This window comes from Sphaeramia orbicularis, chromosome 4, assembly GCF_902148855.1.
Source record: "Sphaeramia orbicularis chromosome 4, fSphaOr1.1, whole genome shotgun sequence".
Classification (NCBI taxonomy): Eukaryota; Metazoa; Chordata; class Actinopteri; order Kurtiformes; family Apogonidae; genus Sphaeramia; species Sphaeramia orbicularis.
The window spans coordinates 30,246,433-30,269,845 of record NC_043960.1 but is presented as its reverse complement, the minus strand read 5'-3'; the positions used below and the strand labels follow the sequence as shown (position 1 = coordinate 30,269,845).

At 35.7% G+C, this 23,413-nt stretch overlaps 1 protein-coding gene across 1 annotated transcript in view; it reads right to left on the bottom strand.

Annotated features, from left to right (window-relative positions):
• Positions 1-22,862, bottom strand: part of artn (artemin) — a 39,767-nt gene extending 16,905 nt beyond the window's left edge. The window contains exon 1 of the mRNA XM_030132463.1: positions 22,638-22,862. Within this exon, the coding sequence (XP_029988323.1) occupies positions 22,638-22,668 (31 nt within the window). The 5' untranslated portion in view covers positions 22,669-22,862. The remainder of the gene's footprint in view (positions 1-22,637) is intronic.
• Positions 22,863-23,413: the final 551 nt, after the last annotated feature.

Here is a 23,413-nt window from a genome sequence, read left to right as displayed (position 1 = left end):
TGAATTTTCATTTCTATATTATGTTGTGTAAAGAAGTCAAATAGTAGTAATTAGGAAGCTTGTATCATATTCATATTCAAAATAAATCAATAATAATAAAAAAAAAAAAATAGTACCAGGAGGTCCCTGCTCTCATACAGTTGAAACAAGTTGAGATGATCCCATTAGTATAAAAGCAGCATAACAATCACTAAAATGGGTGACTTTTTCCAGAGTCATAATGTCTCAGGTAAAGTAAGCAGAAAAAAAAAACAACAACCATAAGACAACAGCTATTTTCCTCTGACATTCTGCTCATGGTGTGAAGTTTTAGTCCTAAGTAGAAAAAGCGCTGTCTGTCAGAAAACATTTTAGTCATTATCCTCTAGATTCATTTTCATAATCATGTCTATAGTTTTCCTGTGAGGACACTGCAGATGGAGATGGTCCATGGGCTGGTGTCATCATACTACACAGCGTCACTTGAAGAATGTTCAGAATGTTCAAATAAAGCTGAGTTGGTTTGTGTTTTTATTGTTGGTCACATGAAGAATGTATTAATTGTTTGTATTCATATTCTGCAGCAGTAATATGGAAATCTATCAGCTCTAGCGATCAAAATGTCTTCATTCTGGATCCATTCTGTAACTTTGTGAATGTAACAGGTTCATCCTTGGCCCTGACCCTCATGAAACAGACGTAAGTTTCATGGAACTCAATAGTTTTTTAATAAATGGGCTGACAGACCACCAACAAACCGAACTGTGGCAATAAACCACAACCTTTCATCTAAATGTCCTGTACCAATATGATTCCTTAACTATAGTCTCACCTATTATAGCAGTGTTTTTCAACTGTGGGGTCACCTGAAATTTCTAGTGATTGATAAAAAAATTATAATAATAACATTTTTTTTTAACCCTCCTGTATCCAGGTGCACCTTTCAGGCACACTTTGCACTTCGTGTTAAAAAAACTTCATATTATTTTTCACAATTTAAATAAGGTTAGAATTCAAAAGTTGTTCATTTGTGCATGATCTTTGAAATTCTGGCCACCAACTAAAATTTGCACATTGTAAACAAAAGAAAATTACAAGACTAGCATCTGTCTCCCAAGTGTGCCTAAAATGCACTATTTCTTCCATTATAACCACTGTTTTTGATCTGAAAGCTATTAAGGCATAAATCATGCTTTTACTGATATCTGGGCTTCATTTGAGAGGTGAGGCTCTAAATTAATTTATTAACATTGTTAATGTTGCTGTTAATTATTGACATATGCCAGGCTGCAAAAATCAAATAATATCTGATCCAATTTTTATGCAGTATTTTGAAAGAAAAAATCATATTTTGTGTTTTTTGTATCAAAACATGTAGTGACATCATGATGAAAAGAGATTGTTTAAAGGGTTAAAAAGATCTAAAATGCATGATTATTTGACATGTATGATTAGGGCTGACCTTGATTTACAAAAATAAAATCAAATTAGAGCAGAAAAATAAATCAATATATAACATTTAATAGTTTGATTTATGGGTGTGCCTTTTTGGCACACATGGTGACAGATGCTAGTATTTTTGAATATTTGACCTAGCACCAAAAATAATAATGCAAATTAACCAGTGTTGGAGTTAATCACTGACATAAATCAAATATGTGATCCACTTTTATGTAGTATATTGCAGCTAAAAAAAATAGTTTGTTTACATTACAAACACGGCATTTAAAGGGTTAAAAATTGTGACAATTATTGAGTATTTGGTATTTTTATTTACAGCTCAAGTTGATGAAATAGAAAAAAGTGTAAAAGAATTAAAAACAAACTGTATGAAAATTTTTTTTGACATTATTCCACGAGTGTGCCAAAATGGCACACTTGGTGCTTAGTAAGGGCCTTGTTGGACAGGATAACAGAGGGTTAATGATTCAATATACATTTCATTATAATTAAAACACCACACACTTTTCCTAATAAAAATCAAGTTCAAATAAAATGCAGGATATAAAATCTGAGAGGTCATATCTTGATTGACCCGATCATGTGACCGTGTGTGTCACCACAAGTCGCAGTAAGAAAACCAGACCGAACAGAGAATGGAAACATTTCTTCCCCTGCCTGGCCCCACTAAGACATCTCCAAGAAAAACTGAGAAGCAGACACCAAAAAGGTGCAATTATATACATTATTATATAGCCTAAATGTCATCTAAAATTAATGTTTATTTGCAACATAGTATAGCAAATTATTACATGATCAAAAGCAAATTAATTTTAGCAAAAAAATGTCTGGGGTCACCAGAAATTTGTGATGTTAAAATGGGGTCACAAGCCAAAAAAAGTTGGGAACCACTGTATTATAGTATCATCAGCTGTGTAGTTTAAAAACATTAAATATTACATCAAGACATTTCTAGCAAAATAATAACTTTAATGTCCACCACTAAGCACTGATGAATGTAATAATGTAGGATGTGCACATAGAGTCCATGTGGCTGCTGAATACAACCTCTGAAGTATCTGAAATAGTGCAAGTAAAAACAAATGAATGACTCAGACTTGATGTATTACCATGTTTTTAAATCACTGTTCATTTTCCTCTGACAAGTATGTCCACTGTATACAACCCAGTGATACAATGTGAAGCATCCAGACAAAAATGTTGGAATCTCATGCCACGTCACAGTGAGGCTGCGAGATGTGAGTCATACACACTCATGAACCACAAACCACACAACCATCAGCCTGAGGCAAAGTCAAAGGTTCTGTGTGTTAGCATGGAGCTTCAACCTGAGGCCAAATGTGTGATTCACCTTTAACTTCAGCTGTATCATTAAATACACATGAATGTTCCCTTCAGGCCTCGGTACACGCCATAAAGAGGAGAGGTATTCAGATGCCACATTTTATAGGCGAGCCTCTGTCTTATCATTTACAAATCTTTAACATCAGACATTTAAAACCCAGAGTCTGCAGCTGCTTTTCAAAGATTTATTATTCATAAGTCTTACCACTGGTGGGGCTAAAGTGTGGCGCTGGCAGAAAGCCACAGGGTTACTACAGTCCACAGCAGCGTTGGGTTTTGGTGCAATCAGCCCATTTTATTGAAACATGTTGACCTAATGAAGATTTTTGAGAAAGGGGATCCGCAAGGACAAACTGCATTCTCTAGGGATTCGACTGTAAACAGCAAAATTCACTGGAAAAACCACTCAAATATGTCACAGACCTAAGAAAGATCTCCACGGGTCAAACTTACATCCCAAATACTGCATGAAAATAGTCAACATGCTTTGACCCGACAGGTAAATGTGGTTAAAACGTCCAAACTTCAGTAACACAAACAGACACACAGGCCAAATTATGTAAGTTTCTGAAGCAGACAATGCATCAAAGAAGCAGGTGTGGCAGGAGATTTTCTCTCGGGCTCTTTTCTTCACGTAACTGCGGCGTCATTTTTCTTGTGATCATCCAAGTGAAACACCACAAACACGTGCAGATGGAGTTTTGGGAATTTGTGGTTATTTGCAGGTTTCTACTGACAATCACACTACCTCTGAAATTAGCAATAGTACAAACAAAACAACAGCTGCATTTTCATGAGATAAAAGCACAGACTGTATGTAACTTCTGCCACTGACAGTCTCTCATTTAAAAATATGAAAAACGAGAATGGAGTTATTCACATTCCACTGAGACACACGAGTGATGTTGGCTAACGTAATGTTCAAGACTACATTACATTAGATTAAACGACCTATTTCATAGCAAATCAATTTGTTCTATGCATGCATGATAATACGACTTCTGTCCATCATATTTGTGGAATTTAAAAGTAATGTGTTCATTTTTAACCAAATTTGGTCTTTTTTCCATCAATCAGTTAGCATTAGCTTACATGCTAATGGTGGCTAAAGGCTATGAGTAAGCTAATGGCAGTTCAGTCAGATTAAAGGAGAATTACAAAATGATGTTAGAATAAAATCATGAGTTACTTAAAAACCTCAAACATTTTCAATTTACTTGGTTATTTAATCACTACACACTGTGTGTGTGTGTGTGTGTGTGTGTGTGTGTGTGTGTGCGCTGTTTATTGTACATATAGTCTAGAAACTGTTTGACAATAAAGGTGATTTAATCAAAAAACGGAATTGAATTTATAAAGAAGATGCAGCAAGTGTTCCATTTCATTACAAGAGTTTACACTTCTAAGAAGAAAAATGCATGCTTGATCCATTTGATCACATTTCATTTTGAAGTGCAAGTGACAGAAAGTCCTATTAGTACAAGTAGTATAGAGAGCTGAAGTCCCACCACGTACCACTGGGCCCTAAGGGACCGAAAAGACTGAATCACAGTCAAAACACAAGTTATTTTCTGATGCTGTTTGAATTATGCTGTTACTCATACCTATGATGTTTGTTGTAAATTTACAAGCCAACAAAGTCACAGTTTATGGTAAAACTGTTAAACAATCACACTAAACTAAACTATTAAAATATATAAAATCAAAGACTACACACTTGAAATTTGCAGAGGTGACTTCATAGTAAAAGAGACAGACTGTAGTGGTTTTAAAACTTTCAGCTCACACTTACAGTTTTAGCATTGGTGGTGTGTATTATGTGTGACAAAAGATGCAGTCCATTAAACTATGAAACACATAATGTATGTTTCTTTACAATATGGGTCTTTCCATAAAACTGGGTTTATTTTGGAAATTTAGACATATTTCTCCCCAGGATGTACTTAATGATGACCTCAGATACAGGAAAAAAATATATACTCTTACTCTGAGCCATCCCAAAATTAATGAATTATTAAAAAAATATTGGGGCCAAAAATAGGACCAAAATTGGGACAGCAAAAGCTACCTAGGTGTCAGTGCATTTGATCTGAAAAACATGGCTTGAAATGGTCTTATATACCGCTATAAATAAAGACACTGTGTTAAATTTGAGGATCCTAGTGGTTTTTCTTATGTGTGTCTCATGTGGGTTTTTCATGAATCTCCATCTCCTTCCAGGGCCTGTATTCCTAAAGACTGTTAGTGCAAAGAGTTGCTCCTAGTGGCCAAATTCTAAGAAAATTCTTAGAATCATGATGTTTTCTTAGAATTTCCCCTAAAAATGAAGAGTAGATCCTAGTAAAGATTAAACCTATTCCTAAAGAATCCTAGCCCTTAAGAGAGCTCCTAAGGTGAGATCTGTTCAGGGAAGAGGACTTTTAAGGGGCTTAGGAGTTCCCTAAGCAGAGGACAAAATGGACGACGGAAGAGGCAGGAGGGATATTCTGCAAACACTGGATGACAGTGAATTAATTAACTACTACAGATTGCACTGTAAAAAAAAAAAACGTAAAAAAAAAATGTATTATTCTGGCAGTAGGGGTGCCGAAAAAATACTGTTAAATAACGGAAAATAACCATCTCGTAAAAATACGGTAATTTTCCATAATTAAAATATAGTTTTTTGCCCTAACGTTACAAGCAACTTTGCATATTTTGTGACTTTTTAATGTTTAATAAAGAATATTTATATGTATTACAACAATCAAATTACCTATAAATATATATAAATAATTTTCAATGAGACTCAGTTGTACGATCCACAGATAAAAACTGTATTTGGACAGTTTATCAGTGCTTATACATGTTATACATTCACAAAAATACATTTATTCAATATTTTTGTTGTGAAACCTACCGTAATTACACAAGATATTTGTCAATTAACAAACAAGTCTTGTTAAACTTACAGAACAAATACTTCTTTTACGGTTAATTATCAGTAATTTTATCTCATTTTATCTTTTTTTTTTTACAGTATTAAACTTTAAATTAACAGTTTAATCCCATGAATAGAAAATAAATATTTGTGAAATTACGATACATCTGCAAATGTATTTTAACTGTATTTTTCTGTAGAAAAAAAATCTTTTAAAAAATGGAAATTTTATGGTTTGTCACAGTTACAGTTTTTTTGTGTTATTTTACATTTGACATGTAAAATCACAGCCTATTTTTGTCATTTCATAGATATTTTCCTATATCTTAAAAATACAGGAAAAATCTGTAAAATAAATGGTAAAAATTCTGTTAAATTACAGATTTTTTTACAGTGTGCCAATTAATATGAGCAAATAAATATAACTATCACTATGTGAATACTGTGCAAGTGGGCCTCAGTTTTTTCACACATTTTGTCGGACAATTTCAAAGGAGAGCTTACTATTCATTGAACAGATATTTTCTTTCATGTGAAATATTATTTACAATTACACAGTCTTATTAAGATTAGATTCTATGATTAAGTTTATTGATTTGAGGGTCAATCCCTTGGCCGTTATCACCAAAAGTATATTTTTTTCTAGCTTTTAGGATCAACCAATCACAGCTTTTGAAATGATGACTCATACCTAGCAGCGGGGTCAACCACACCTCCTCACTAAGATAGGAATTTCTGTCCATTCCTTGCTCAGAGTTCTCTGAGAGTGTTCCGGAATCACTCCTAAGCTAAGACTCCTTGCTAGGAATTTTTAGGTGAAGTTAGGAGTTCTGTGAGAGGATTCTCAGAATCTTTAGGAACACGGGCCCAGGTTTTGTATGTAACCCATTGTGTCCACTTGCATGTCAATTACATGCAGAACCTGCCCATTTAAACACATATAAATCGCAAGTGATTTTGCAACAGCGGTCATTTTTGTGAAACACTCACCATGAATATTAACTTCGATTCCCAAAATGTACCTGTGAGAGAATAAAAAGATAATCAAAGAAAACAGTAGTGTGTAATTTTGGTGTCCTTTTTACCGTTTTACATGTAGATTTTTAAAAAATAAAAATGATATAAAATGTGTTTTATCTGAAAAATAGTTTCTCTTTTATCTCAGTAAATATTTATTTTTAAAATAGACCCAAAGTGCTTCTGCTTCATAACATTAGTCTACATCTGCTTTGAATTTTTAGCCCCTCTGTTGTGTTTTTAGGGACCAGTTTCATAGAAGCACCCATATTTGTCATGAACTGGGACTTTCTTGGCTTGTAAATGAATTTTTCAACTCATAAACATAAATTGTGTGAATGGGGACACAATTCAAACAGGATCAGAAAATTATTTATCTTCCCTCATTGAGCACCATTCACATTTTTTAAAATTTAGGTTCTATGAAACACACCAGAAGGAGCAGGATTCCGTCTCTATATAGTACAAACTGGGTTTTTGTTACAGATTGATTGATACATCGTTAATATTACATTACTATATACATTATCTTAAACACTTGTATAAGCCACTGGTTGCACATTGTAGGAATGTTTATCAATATTCAAATACAGGGATTAATTAACCCTTTGCTAGTTTACGCTATTGAAAAATGACAGGTAAACAATATATTCTTTTTACAAATGCAAAAATTATGCATTTAAGAATTTTTCTAAATTTGGACAATGTTGGAAACACTTCATATAACATCAACAAAAAAAATACAATATACCTTATACAGATATTTTAATTCAGAAATGTTGCCTGGTATACCTCCTATAAGAGCTGCTGTGGTTGTACTAATGCGCTGCTGATGCGTCATCTCCTGTGTTGAGTCAACTTTATATCCAAAATCAAGTTGAACACATGATGTTTAAATAACACAAAGACATTTTGGTGGAGTATCTGTTGGAAAACAGTACCGCTTGGAAACCCAGAGACAAGCCATTGTGTCTAAAGTGTAAAAGACAGTTTCATTGAGCACTAGTTAAATGCAAACCCCCACATGTTTGAACTATCCATGTTCATGTTTCCATACAGCAGAAAGCAGAGCCAGCTGAACCAGCTGTGTGAACCTCCTGATAGATGTCCAGAAGACATTTTTATATAAATCGAGTTTTTATAAATGAAGTGGGGCTGTTTGGATTCCCAGCATGTGAGCGTGACTGGTGTGGAGCAGATGTTGACCAGTTCAGCACCAGACACATTGGCTTCCACCAGCAGTCGTGGCAGCAGCTTCTACCCCTACTGTTTAATCAATAGCTACATTTCCTCTCAATAAAATAACTAATTGGACAGAGGTTTACAAGACTGTGAATTTTACAGCTGTTTTAAACACCCAGTGTTTCCTTATGTCCTGTCTTTTTCACTGTTGTCTTGGTCCTCACCCAGACTACAGGAGCTGATGAGGACATTAGTGTCTCCGGCGGTCTGGGAGAGGTTAGCTCTGTTTACAGAAAAGCCTTTAGCCATCGTTCCCACAACGTTGTGTTTGGAGAATTGAACATCATATTTCCAAGAACATCCTTTGCATCCATATTAAGCCTTCCATGTTATTTAGCAAGAGGACTTGACCGAAGGCATCAGTACCTGCTGTAACGGAGCTTAAACGCTGCCCATAGGCTGATGCAGAGCAGCGTCAGTGGAGCATTGCAGAATGTTAGCGTGCAGACAAACAATAACCCCTGTCCTGGTCCGGGGCTTACTCTGCTCACAGTAATCTGATGATAGGCATCTTCATATTCAACTCAAAATCTCCTATTTCTACAATATTTACAATATTCAGAATTCTACAAAATAAAATTTCCCTGGCAGGGAAACGATCACCAGGGGAACAACAAACGGAATAAGACACATTTATGTTCTGTTTACACCAGTATATTGGATTACTAGATATTTAGAAATAAGTCCATCATCACTGACACTCACAATGATGATGACAGTGTCTCATATTATGTTAACATTTAGAAAATGAATTTAAAAAAGAATGAAATACGTACAATAATCACAAGTCTTCAGACATCTGACATAAGCATAATTAAATGAATGTTGTAATCCATCACAAATCTTTGAATACATCAAAGAATTAAGGAATGCGGTCTTACTGAAGGTACATTCTTCTGCAAAATAATGACCACAACAGTGAAATAAATGAGAATTAAAAGGGTCTTCCATGACCTTTAAAAGGCTTACAGCTCTGATTTTAGATCAGCAGGTTATTTTTTTAAATGACTAAACTCAGATAAAAACTGTGAATACCAGCAAACATCTACATCATCACAGGTTGGAAGATTTTATTGTTGGAAGAACTTGATTAGATTCTTTGTCACACCCAGGATTAGAAATAAACACACACCAGTACCACAGCCATGTTGCAGAAAGTGTGGAGATATGAATATAGACCATTCTCATGTATTTTGGTTTTGTCCTAAAATCATATATTTTTGAGAGAATGCTCACCAGGTAATTATTAAAATTCTGGGCTATAATATAAGAGTACTGTAGTATCTAGGCAATATGTAGTATTAAAAGAGGACAGATATTTACTGAAATTTTTTGTTAGAATTCTACCAGAAAACAATCACAAAAAAATGGTACAAAGCAAATCCGCAAACACAGCATGACCGGCAAAAAATAGTGAGTGAGATATATATGGATATGTAATGGAACTACTGACCCATAAGATACAGTCGCGGAAAAAATTATTAGACCACCCTTGTTTTCTTCAATTTCTTGTTCATAATGCCTGGTACAACTAAAGGTACATTTGTTTGGACAAATAATGATAACAACAAAAATAGCTCATAGTAGTTCAACTTAAGAGCTGATATCTATCCCTTTTCCATGTTTTCTTGATAATAACCAAAATCACTTCAGTTCTTACATCAATAGCTATGGCATTGTACTGACAAAAACAGTGCTTTTAAGGATTCTGTGTTTTCTTTTCTGTCTGTTTTAGTCACATGATACACACAGGAGTTAGTACTTGATTGCATAACCAGTGTTTTTGATGACTTTTGATGGTCTAATAATTTTTTCTGCGACTGTAAGGACTCAAGAAGAACAATGTCAAGAAAAGTGCGAGAAATATTCTGTTTATACAACGTCTTATTGATAACAACACTGGAGCATACTGTACAGACATGGCAATCCACTATGTTCTTTTTGTTCTGAGGTTTGTACGTCTATTTTTTTTTGTCTTTGTCTTCTTTCTGTATGTCGATATTTGCTACATGTTCTTAAAAAAGAAACAACAAAAAGAAAGTTAACAAAAAAACTGAATACATCACTTACATTCATTCAGGCAGGGACAGTAGAAATGATTACTTGTGTACTTTCTTATATGCATTACACAACTGCCTGTATTATAATGGGGTGTCCTGCTCTAGTTTTAACATTACACAAGTAAACCATGCTAGAGTCACACATTTCACTTTACTTTACACATTTTCCCTCTGTGAATCCCCATCATTACTGCCTGGTCTCCAAACTGCATTCAGAGTCTTAAACCTCACATTAGTCAGGAGTAAAACCCTTCAGAACGGTCTGATCTGCACAGAGAGAGGTGGAGGTAAATAAATAATTTCTGCACCAATGGCTGCCTGCTCACATTGTGGTTCCACAAGGTCAAACATCCTCACTGAGGATGTTTGTGTTTTATTTTTGCTTCAAATAATGAAACAGGTGGTGTGAATTTATTCAAATAGAAACTATGATTGTGCTGAGCGTACAAACTGACACAAAACAGGGTTCAAGCGGCTGTTGTAGAGGCACAACAAACTTTCAGTATCTGTAAGTCACCTCTGCTCATATTTAAACCACTGGATTTATTATATGTACCTTCAGACATTTCTCTACAGCTTCTGCGACCTATCAGTGCTTCTATTTTCACAGAGATCGTCACTCCCAGGCTCAAGCACTAATTACCATCCAGTCTGGGGCTTTTGTTTGTGATTTCTAAATACTGTTTCCAAGTGGAGAACCATGACGTCCTTTATTGTTTTCTGAACTTCAATCTTGAAGCCAGTTGTGTGTAGTTTGACTGTTGGCTTTTTTGGAGCCTTAAGTGACCATATTTGGACATTTGGTGGGATTATGGGAGCCTGAGGGGTCAGAGAGGAGCTAGTGTTAAGCCCTTACTTATTAACTCTGTGAAATGATAAACTTCATCAAGCTCTGCAAAACAAAGTATTATTACAGTCTTGTTAACAGGACCTCTTAATTGTATCTACACTTGACCTATGTCAAAAAAACAAAAATTTATTAAGTAAACCAAAATCTGACTTGGCAGACAGTAGAGTCTTTTGTTTTTCCTGAGATCTTGTTAAGGTTCAGTGTAAGTCTATGGGTACCAGGGCTTTTTGGATTCACCCCCAACAACCGTCAGCAGTACTGCAATCATGAAATACTTAATAATAATAATAATAATAATAATAATAATAATAACGGATTGGATTTTATATAGCGCTTTTCTAGACACCCAAAGCGCTTTACATTATCGATCCATTATTCATTCGCTCTCACATTCCCCCTCTGGTGGTGGTAAACTACATCTGTAGCCACAGTTGCCCTGGAGCAGACTGACAGAAGCGTGGCTGCCAATTCGCGCCTACGGCCCCTCCGACCACCACCAAACATTCATACGCATTCATACACCGGAGGGTGAAGTGTCTTGCCCAAGGGCACAACGGACTGACTAGGATGGAGCGGGATTCAAACCGCCAACCCTTCGGTTATTGGACGACCCACTCTACCACCTGAGCTACGGCCGCCCCCCACATCCACTCTGGTGTAACTTTGGTTGAAAATTATGAAATGTAAACCTGTTTAATATTCGTACCCTGAAAATGCTATGAAACACAATGCTAAATGTTACACATTTTACTTCCTGTTGGTGGAATTCTTCCTCCTTGTGGCCAAAATTTAGAAAATAAGGCTGTATTGGTTAAAAGTATTGTCAGCTATACCTGTTTATTATGATGGTCTGAGAGCATTACCAAGGCAGGTATAATCAGGCATACTCTACTCCTTATAATGAGTTAAGGCTATTGACTGTGTTTCCTGTGGTACATGGTGTTAAATTATTAGGGGTATAACAATACTTTTGCATTGTATTTGTACTCTGGTTTTTCGGTACGATACAGAGGCGTACATACATACAGTTGCGGAAAAAATTATTCGACTATCAAAAGTAATCAAAAACAATGGTTATGTAATCAAGTACTAACTCCTGTGTGTATCGTGTGACTAAAACAGACAGAAAAGAAAACAAAGAATGCCTTAAAGCACTGTTTTTGGCAGTACAATGCCATAGCTATTGATGTAAGAACTGAAGTGATTTTGATTATTATCAAGAAAATATAAAAATGACTAGATATCAGCTCTGAAATTAAACTCTTATGAGCTGTCTTTGTTGTTATCATTATATTTGTCCAAACAAATGTACCTTTAGTTGTACCAGGCATTAAAATGAACAAGAAATTGAAGAAAACAAGGGCGGTCTAATAATTTTTTCCATACTGTACAACACATTGAGTGACTGACAGGAAGTGCAACTGCCTTGTATTACAGCCAAGTGTGTCCACTCTGTCGACAAATACAGTGCAGCAGACGTCTGGGGTGGTCACGCAGTTTTAAGTTTTGCATTTTGTTTCCTTACTGTGCCGAATATGAACCGAACCATGACCTTAAACAAAGGTACGCACCGAGCCGTTTTTTTTTTTTTTTTGTATACTGTTGCACCCCTCTAAAATTATGTCCCAGTTCTTTTGGACTGTGTTGGTCTGCCTCAGAGACCCTAACCCCAGCCTCTACCACACTGTCCCTGCAGAATGAACTGTATTACAGACATTAACAGCTACAGTGGTAGCCAGTTCTCCATCTGTGCTATATTACTTGCATGGGAATGGATTGGTAAATTCTGTGACACAAGGCTGACAACAGACATTTTCATCTCCGTCTTAAGATCCAGGCTGCAGAAACAGGACTGTGTGTTAACGGAATGGACAGACAGCTGTGTTGACGAGAAGGTAGTACCAGACAAAACTGGCTGAGAGAGACAGATGGCTTCTGCTAGTAGGCATGACTACATTGTAGTAAATTATGTTCTTGCTCAGGGATTTAAAACACATAACACAGATAATTAGGTTAGGGAAAAGGGGAGGTTTATGCTTTTTTTTTTTTCTTTTTCTGAAAGAAGGGTCATACTCGAGTTCAGTAAAGTTCAACAATTTACATTTGGAAATCACGGTCACACTTTAATCAAAGTTGATGTGACGTTTCCAGATCTTTCCTGTCTTCTCATTGTGGTTTATCTGTTATGGAGACATTTACAGATTACTTAACAAATGTCAGTAGATGTATAAAACACCTTCAGCTAATTACAAAGAAACTAGTCACAGTGGCTTTTGTGATTTATGATCAAGTGATAGATGGAGACATTTATGTCTGATGAATGAGCCTCCAACAATGTTGCAATCCAAAACTTACTCACACTCTACTGGATAAACACAATAAGGATGCAGATTGATATTCTATTCCTATACTCAACCTCATCAGAAAAGTCAGCAAGATTTTCCTGTATTTTGTCACTGAGCTGATCAAGACGACTATCTGTGACTGACAAAACACAATCAGAAATCTGGATAAAGCACAACAGAAATGTAGTCTGGATGACACATACATCCACAACAAGACAAGACAATAATAATGTCAACATCGAGGTACAGACCTCTGAGATTGGCATTAGACTTCACCTTGAACCAAAGCCTCACTGTTACAAAGCAAAACCCACAGGAAAGACTATCATGTAACCACAATATAAGGGAGAGTCCAAAAGTTCTCAGACAAATAAAAAGTTGATTTTATTTAATAAACCTCTCCACCTTGAATTTCAAAGGTCCAGCTTCTCCTTTTGGATGCCGTTCTGTGGCTTGAATTTTGCTCTCTGGGTCAAACTGGTAAATTCAAGTTACGTCTGAGAACTTTTTGACTCTCCATCGTAGAGTAGAGTACGAAGACGTCTACACAGTCAGGAGAATCTAAACTCCAAGACAACTGAATTATTTGATAACAGGTTTGCAGCCAGTTGGACTCAACTGGACCAATGGCAACCAATGTAGTAGTAGAAGTTGTGCTTTTCTGAAACCATGGATCACCTGATTGACAGTTATGTTTGTTGGCATTGATTCTGATTTAGGCTTGTTCTCTGCCTTGTTTGCACTTAACATTGATTTTAAATTTTGAGTTCTTTTTCTTTAACCCTTTCAAGCATAGTGGTCACTAAAGTAGACAGCTATTCTACAGCTGTTCTCTTGTATATTTATGGATTTTGTTGTTCTTTTCGTTGTTGTTGTTTTTTTTTTGTTTTTTTTACACATATCTTTATTAAAGTTTTAAGACACTACATATCTTTTCTGTCATGAACTGGTAACATTATGTAGATCTCTCCTGATTATAAACCCCCAGAATTACAAGCCCTTCCCATAGTTTTCGTACAATTTATCAGTAAATACATGTTTCTGTGCATCAAAAATTAAACGTGTGGTGGCCAGCCAAGTGGACATTTTTGCAACTTCATGAAAAATAGGTTCATAAGAATTTTTTTTTTCATTATTTTTTTTTTATGTATTTTTCAATTTTTTTTCAATTTTTTAAAATTTTATTTATTTATTTTTCAGAAGAACATTTTCAGTCGCATTGTTTTTTTCATGCCTAAAGAGGAATAAAAACACTCAGAGAAAAAATTTTGATTAAGGTTCTCATAATTTGTGCATGAAAGGGTTAAAATGGATGGAGATTCATTCATTATCTGAACCTGCTTTATCCTCACCAGGGTCACAGGGGTTGTTGGAGCCTACTTATGAGCGAAGGTGGGATACATCCTGGACCAGTCACCAGTTCATTGTGGGGCTGACATATTGAGACCAAAAACCAATCACTCTCACCTATGGGCAATTTAAATTAACTTATCAATGACTGTCTTTGGATGGTGGGAGGAAACTGGAGTACCCGGAGAGAACATGCAAACATCAACTGGTGTTGGAATTGAACCCAGGACCTGCTTGTTGTGAGGCACAAGTGCTATCCACTGCACCACCTTGCCACCCTTAGATGACAACAGATCGATAAATACAGTGTAATTTCAACAAGTTGTTGAATTACACAGCTTGAAATCACACCATGTGTTTTTGATTACAATTCTGAGAGGCAGCATAAAATAATAGGCATTTAGACGCCAATCGAACACATTTATTACATTGGTGAATAATGCAGGCGCAAATGGCCAAATTAGAGAGCAAGAACTCCTTTTCCTCTAATACTGAACTTCTATTCATTAACTGTAATATACCATTAAATGCTGCAGGATGGAAACAATACAGTTAGTTCCTGTGCTGCTAATTGACTCGAACAGTCATCGACACACTAGTTAGCAGATGTTTTCCTCCAGGAAACATATATCACAAACATATGGACGTTCAGTATAAAACATTGGTTCTTAAAAGTGCTCAGTATATCAACGTCAACCAAATGGTATGTTAATTCACCTGCCTATTACCCCTGTTGTTGAATTTTGCAGTGGCCTGTTTAAAATGACCTGTTGAACTGCAGAGACAATCTGCTGTTTAAACAAACCTAAGTGAAACACAACTGCAAGCAGCTAGCCACAAGACAAATGAGAATAAATGAATCTACTCTACTGTCTGGTCAAATAAATAGTGGCAAAAATACCTAAAAAAAAACCTTCCCAGAAAATAAAGCTTCATTCCAGTTCTGCGTATGGTACTATAAGTTATGTTTAACTAATCTTTAAAAGGATCACAACCTCTGCTGTTGGCGACCTTTGCTACTGGTGACCTGATCCCACCTGAACTGTTCTGTGTTTAATAGCAGCCAAATACATAAATTGTCGCTGTCTGATGAATGTAAACTGCTATATTAATGAGGCCCTGATGTGAACGGCTGCAGCTGGGATCCAGGTGATGGGTGGAAGTGTTTTTATGACTGCCAAACTTTACTGTTCATTAGCGCAGGTTACAATAAAACAGGCCTCTGTTATTATGCCAGTAGCTGCTTGTAGCCCATAACTCTACAAACTTGTAAACACTGCCCTGCTTTTGGGCAGAGTGAGGAACTGGGGGTTGAATGGACGCCACATTTTCTCCTACATTTGCTGCTTAGAGAACTTGGAAATTAAATAGTATCACCACATATTAGGTTTTATTTATTTATCTATTTATTGATGTATTGATGTATTTATTTATTTATTTATTCATTGTTAGAGATACCAGTGCTGATACCAGTACCTTGGCTTTAATTCTAAAATTTCTCAATGTCAATTTTCCATTTTAATAAAGAGAAAGTACTTTACACATTCAGTTAATTTACATTTTTTCTCTCAGTAGTTTCCTAACATATAAAGTAAACCTATTTACCAGAAGCTGATGTTGTCCATTAACATAATATCCTGAATAAAAAAATCTAAATAAATTGTTTATGAGTAGTATATGCACTAATACTGATGGGATTTACTCTTTAAATACTGATATTTGGTATGAAGAACTATAAAATGACACCAGGCATTTTAGACACTCAATAAGCAATGGAGCCAACACTTACCAGAAGTTGAAGATAGTCACCTAAACTACAAATACTGACCTGGAGGGAATAAAATACATCAAAAGATTAAAAAAAAAAAAAAAAGTCCAGTTTGGTGTTTAGTTCTACATTTCATTGTGAATGTGAATTTGACATTCAGGGATTCAGATATATATATATATATATATATATATATATATATATATATATATATATATATATACATATGTAGATTTTCAGTTTGACAATTCTACACTCATCTGGTTTCGAACAATAAGGGAAAACAGTTCATTTCAGGCACACATAATGTGTTTTCAAAGTCATTTCTTGGGAGGAGGCGCACAGTTTATATGAGCCAATTAACTCACTGTTGGGTTTTTCCAACTCCAAACAATCATTATTAAAGTTTTGGCAGTGACGCAAATTTTACTTGCGCAACCTTTGCTGCATCCGTTTTTTTTTTACATTCTTTTTCAATGTATTTTTGAGGTACATTAAAGAACAGTTATCAGGCTTTTATATGTTTTTCAAATACTGTTACAGTCAAATTAATCCCATTTTGTATAGAGTCAGTTTGTGTCATGGTCAAAACTTCTGGTCACGTCTGTATTTAACGAATCCACTGTCTGTTGACATGTAATAGTATTTAACCAAGGTCACTACCAACTCCGGTTTATTATTATTCTTTGTTCATATGTTAAGTGCCCCTCCTAATGTTCTTAAATGTTGGTAACAACATTTGGCTTCTCTATCAGTGAACTTACAAAGGCCAAAGACACACAACACTACATGCTGCTCTGGATTACCTCACCAGGGAAGACTAAATATTGTGACTTTTCTTTGACAAGATAATGGCTCACCACAAAAACATGATGCGACAGGACAAACCTTGACAAAGCTACATCTTAAATCTAAGTTTCAGACCTTGACCAATGGCCTTTGAGGTATGTACAGTGTTTCAGATCTACATTAAACAGGGAACTTGGCACCATATTAGACAGTTCATAGCGCTGTCAAGATGATCAGCAGCTGCCGTGATAGGCTGTGAGTCCTGGTGTTTTTCCAAATGAAGACCACATTTCCCATAAACCCTGTTTATCCGCTACACACCTCTTGAAAGTTATTTCCCCGTGTGGCTTTCACTCTGTAAATCCTCTGCCACACTCACAGTTTTACCTCTGCACCATCCATCTCAGATTCCACTGTGGAGTAATTTGTCTCTCAGCTGTAAAGCAGTCGGACAGTTTATCCTACAAATCCTCTTTGACTGGATATTTTCTAACTCGCCATTCAACCTCATCATCCCACGTCAGTCAAAGCTGTAACTTCACAAGTTAATTCAGTAAAGCCAAATGTGGAAGAACTACAATATATGTTGTTTTTGGGTTTGTTTTACTTTTGCATAAATGTGTGGGTTTAATTTTACTATTGCAGATGTTTAAGGTTGAGAATATATTCACTTCTTTATAAACTGTTGTATAGGTCATTGGTAACAAAGCGATCCGCCATACACTATAAGATTATACTATGTTTGTATTGTTGCTATTTTGTCACAACATTGTAAGAAAACCAGGTGTTCCTGAGCTCAGAAAAACTGACTTTTTTCAGCTTTGTGACAATGCATAATCCAGCTAATATGAGTCTTTTAAAGAGTCAGAGTTCACTATGTAAAAATCATGCATCTGTTGAAGTGAGCGAACTCCATTTCTACAACAGGGCCCGATCAAGCGGTAACACAAGGACACATTTTGTGTTCAACAGTCTGTCGTGTAAGCAGAGTAGGGATGTAACGATATGAAAATTTCATATCACGGTTATTGTGACCAAAATTATCACGGTTATCATTATTATCGCGATATTGTTGAAATTGTGCTCAACATGTTGAAAAAGTACTTATACACACACTGAAACAATTTAACCAAGTTGTATTTTGAAAAATAAATAAATAAATAAAATTAAATAATAGCCACAATCTACTTTCTGGTGGCAGAAAAATTAAAATATTAACATGTAAACAATCAAATATACAAATGTCCATTAAAGGTGTCACCTTATGGGCACTGTTTGACCATTTTCCAGATCAAGTTTGCATTGTTTGAGTTTCAGATAGATAGACAGATAGAGAGAGAGAGAGAGCCTGGAGTGCTGCTGCTTCTCCAGGAAATGAGCAGTACCATTAGTTTTCAAAGTGCGGTAATCAAAAACAGTTATCACGATAATTGGAATTTAAACAGTAATACTAAATTTTAATACTGAATTTTACCACGGTTTATCGTTATACTGGTAATCGTTACATCCCTAAAGCAGACTAACTTATATGCATGTGTTAAACGTATTTGAGTAGGTATTTATAAGCACTTTAACATTATGTATAAAAAATTTGGGGAGATAAAATTTTTAGGTAAAAAATGTCAAATTACTGCTCGGTCACACATGGACTTGAAATGGACATTAATTTTTTAAGATTTACACAAACATTCAGAAACTGATATCAAGTAGGACAAAATCTTTTAGATATTATGTTCAGCTATGCTGAAAATAAAATTTGGAGTAAAACATTGAAAAGTCTCTGTTTTATTGACATGAGAATGTGGGCACACGTGGACAGGTTACCATAGTGACACATGGACGACTCTATTACCATTGTATGTATCACCCAAAATTTTGACTTATTTTTTAAAACAACAAGCCAGATATAATCACAATGCTTTATTTAATGTATTAAAAACTAACACAGTGTTATTTACAACTTTTGCTGGTCCATACTGATATAGGTAAACTACAAATAAAGTCATTTCTCGGTAACAGTTCACAGATAGTCTTTTTAAATGTGACCAGTGTATGAATTCATAAACTTCATCATTCTGAATATTAATTTCTCAAAGTAATAGACAGTCTTTTGCATGTCTTTCTGTTAACTGAATGCAGCCTAGCAGAAGGTTCAGAGCTTCTCCTGTACTGCGTAAGTGGTATTTTAAAAAGGATAACAGTTCCATAAAATACAGATCTTTAGCTAAAAAAATGATCCCATTTAATAAATGATGTGTTCAAATTTACATTTCCATGTTGATGTTCACTTTTGCTTGATCAGACCCAATAATGACATGTATTGTATGTGTATTGTATTGATATGTATTGTTTACAAACATTCATGATAAAAGCCTGTACACCAGCCGCATTTTTATAAGGCCTTCAGTGCCTCTCTTCTGCTCCTCTACAGCAGCAGCAGTGTAAACCACTAATAACACAGAAAAAAACCCCAACAATAACAATAACATAAACTCCAACACAAACTTTGCATAAATACACAAGCTTGTGTGAATGTTACACGCTGAACCTTTAAGAAGGCAGCACACTTGAAGCTCAGTTCACAAAGTAACACTTTATCACAAAAGCTGAAATCAACATTTTCTTCCTGGACATTTATAATCTGCAACGAAACCAAAGCTGTTGAACAACTGTAGTGAAATAAAAAGTACATGTGTCCCGTATAAAGTTGCATGAAGTGGTAATCCTCAAGTAAAGAACAAAGATCTATAATATGTATATAATTTTTACTTAAGAATAGTAATTGAGTTAAAGTCCTTAGTCGTGGTTAAAGTCAGTTGGAATATTTTTGTGCTGCTTAATTTGAATGAACTATAGTTGTCAAAGCCCCAAACAACTGTTATTGTCCTGACCGAGGTGCAATTTATGTAAAAATACCGTTAATGTGGTGAAACCACACTAAAATAAAGTGAAATTGATTTGTTAAAGTTTGTTTGAATGAAAATTTAGAAGTAACTTGTAAGATGGACAAAGTTTTTCAGATTATTCTGTTACATTAAAATACTTTCCCATCATTTATAGACTTTAACAATACAACCTCTGTTTGTGATTAAAAACAAAAACATAGTGTTATTCAGGGTAAGATGCTAATGTCTCTGAGTGTACCTTTACCTACATGAAAGCAGGATGAAGCTCTTGTCTTTAACTTGACACTGACATAGTATTTTAATTCAACCAGGGGTTGTCCTCATGTTTAATGTTAACATCAGTTGATTTCCTCATTTAGGTCTACATTTAAGTCTTATGTTCCCAGTCATTCATTTACTTAATCCAGTTCATTTGTGACTTCAGCTACTGACTCTTTTTGTTATTCTATAACATACAGATTTTAATTTGCAACCAAGTGACACACATCATGATATATTCAGTAAAGTACATGTAAAATTACAATTTGTATATTTTTTTACATATATGATATAAATCCAAAAAATGTTTATTCTTTAACACAAGTAATTGTACATTGTTACATGCAAATGCAAGAGTTTTGAAGCAAAAGTGGAAGATTAACCAGAGTTTTTGCTCTGATTTGGTCTCCACCACCTCATGCTTGAGAATGTGCAACATGGTTCACTTCATTCACCAAACTCATCAACTTTAAACTGTTCTTTCTTGCACAAGTCAAATCCAATAAATAAACAAGAAAAGCACTTGGAGAGCACAGACCTCTGCCAAGACAGATCTGCCTCCTGTGTGTGCGTGTTTGTTTGTTAGCAAAATAACTCAAAAGTTATGGACCGATTTCATGACATTTTCAGGAAATGTTGATACTGGCACAAGGAAGAAATGATTAAATTTTGGTGGCGATTGGGCCTAGGGGATCACCACCAAAATTTAATCATGTCTTTCTTGTGCCAGTATCAACATTTCCTGAAAATTTCATGAAAATCCATCCATAACTTTTTGAGTTATTTTGCTAACTAACAAACAAACAAACACGCACACACGCAAACAAAGCAAAGCGATCACAATACCTCCTGGCGAAGGTAATAAATAAATAGAATACCAGTTCAGTTGAGCAGAGATTTTTTTTTCTTTTTCGCTGACCTGCTACTGAAAATGCCTATAAATGATTAGATAAACCATAAATTAATGTAACAACCAAGCCTCTTGTTTGCCTCCTTAATGTAACAGAAATACCTACCTTTAGTTCCAGTATTGATGTAACTGACAGTATCACTGTGGCTATATTACATTAAAACACATTAAAATGCATTTTACAGGAGCCTTTAAGTAAAGGGACATGTTGTCCCTTTTGTAACCCAGGTACTCCTGTCCAAATAAAAGCTTATCAGGTGAAATCATCTGCAGGCAAATTCCTCCCATGTAATTTTCTTGGCAAATAGAATCAGGCTCTGCAAACAGTACAGAGAGCTGTTAAATATTGCCTTAACACATTACAGTGATGTCCTTAAAATAGACACTTGGACAGGGAAGAGAGTCACTGCTGAGCTTGAGTTCAGTCCAACAAATCCGTAATGCTGGCCCAAACTGATTTCAACATCTATTCAGCCCGAACCTGCTCTCTAAACATTTTACAGAGGTGTGATCAGAATCCTCTCACTATTGTAAATAAGAATGTCAGTAATGCACGTCCATGCTGTGGATCTGTTCCTATTTATACCATCTACTGTACTATTACTGTATAGTAATGCGTACTATTTATTTCATGTTATTGGTTTTATGTTGTCACTTTGGTCTCTTGTGAAATACAACCTCGCTGCCCTGTATGTATGTGACATGAATGACAATGAAGGCATACTTGACCTGAAACAGTGTCCAACTAAAGGAATAACAGACCTGTGGAGAACACTATTACATGTTCTGTGCAGTTCATTACATTCTATAAGGAAATACAGGAGTTCATAGGAAAAGGCAACTTTTTATTATGTACTCAACAATAATCTAGTAATTACTTTACTCATTTGGCATAATTTTAAACTATAACATGCCTTAAAATCATTCTATCAGTGTATTTTGGTGATATAGTATATGAATATTTCACATTTTTATCACTCTTATAAAGTCTGACTTGAGTCTCAAAGTCCTGAACAAAAAGGCACCATATCTTAAATGCAAAGAAATCAGATTATTATCCATTTATATAATGTTCATGATAATATTCTGTAGTAGAATCTAGTGAGGATATGGAGGCTGGTGTAAATAGATGGAGGCACCAGTTAGGATTTCATAAAGCTATAGGAGTTATGGGTAAGCTCCAAGTCACTTAGGAAAGTATATTGACATCATTTAAATAATAAATGTACTATCCATTATATATGCACCACTACAAAAGTCTGTAGGAAGTCTTTTTTGGGATATTTTAGTCTCTAACCACTGGATGTAACATATGTATTCTGCTCATATTATGTAGTCTATTTTGGAACAGTCTAATATCTGCTTATCTTCTTCATTTCTGTTGGCTTTCACAAACTTTCCAGGTCAGTGTGGTCCATTTCCCTCATGTCATTCCTACCTTTGCCGAGTTTGCGCGTCCTCCCGATCATGGACGTGAGCGTAAAAAGCAAAGCGTTGTCGTTCTTCTGTTGTAATAATCCACACGCACTTTTTGGAGACAATGCGCCGACCTCTGCGTCCGTTCCTCAGTTATATCCCGTGGCATACTGGCGCAGTGTGCCCGTGGGCGCTCCTCATGGCTGAACACGCACCGTCACAGTGACAGCACTGACCGCAGAGCAGCCCGCCTCAGGGGCCGGGCCGGGCCGGGCCGGGACGAGCCGAGCCGAGCTGTCACAGGGGCTGTTGATGAGCCCGGGAGCCGAGCCGTGCCGTGCCGAGTAGAGCAGAGCAGAGCAGAGCAGAGCAGTACAGTGCAGCGCCGCGCGTCCCTCTGCAGGACAGGTGTGGTAGACTGGAGCCTCACGTCCAGATGTGCGCGTGACAGGGTGCGTGCACGTGTGTGTGTGTGTGTACGTGCGTGTGTGTGTTTTGTGAAATTATGGTTGTGATTATTTGTTCTCTGGCTTTTTGGCACTCTTGCAACGTTAACATTTTGTTTATGTTGTTATATTTTAACTTGTTTTGTTTTTATTTGATTTGATTGTTTCTTAACCCATAAGGACCCAGTGTTACTTTTGTGGTGATTCCCAAAGGAATTTTTCTCTATATTTAACCCTTTCATGCATGAATTATAAGAACCTTAGTCAAGATATTTTTCCTGAGTGTTTTTATTCCTCTTTAGGCATGAAAAAAACAATGTGATTGAGTTTTTTTTTTTTTTTTTTTTTTTGG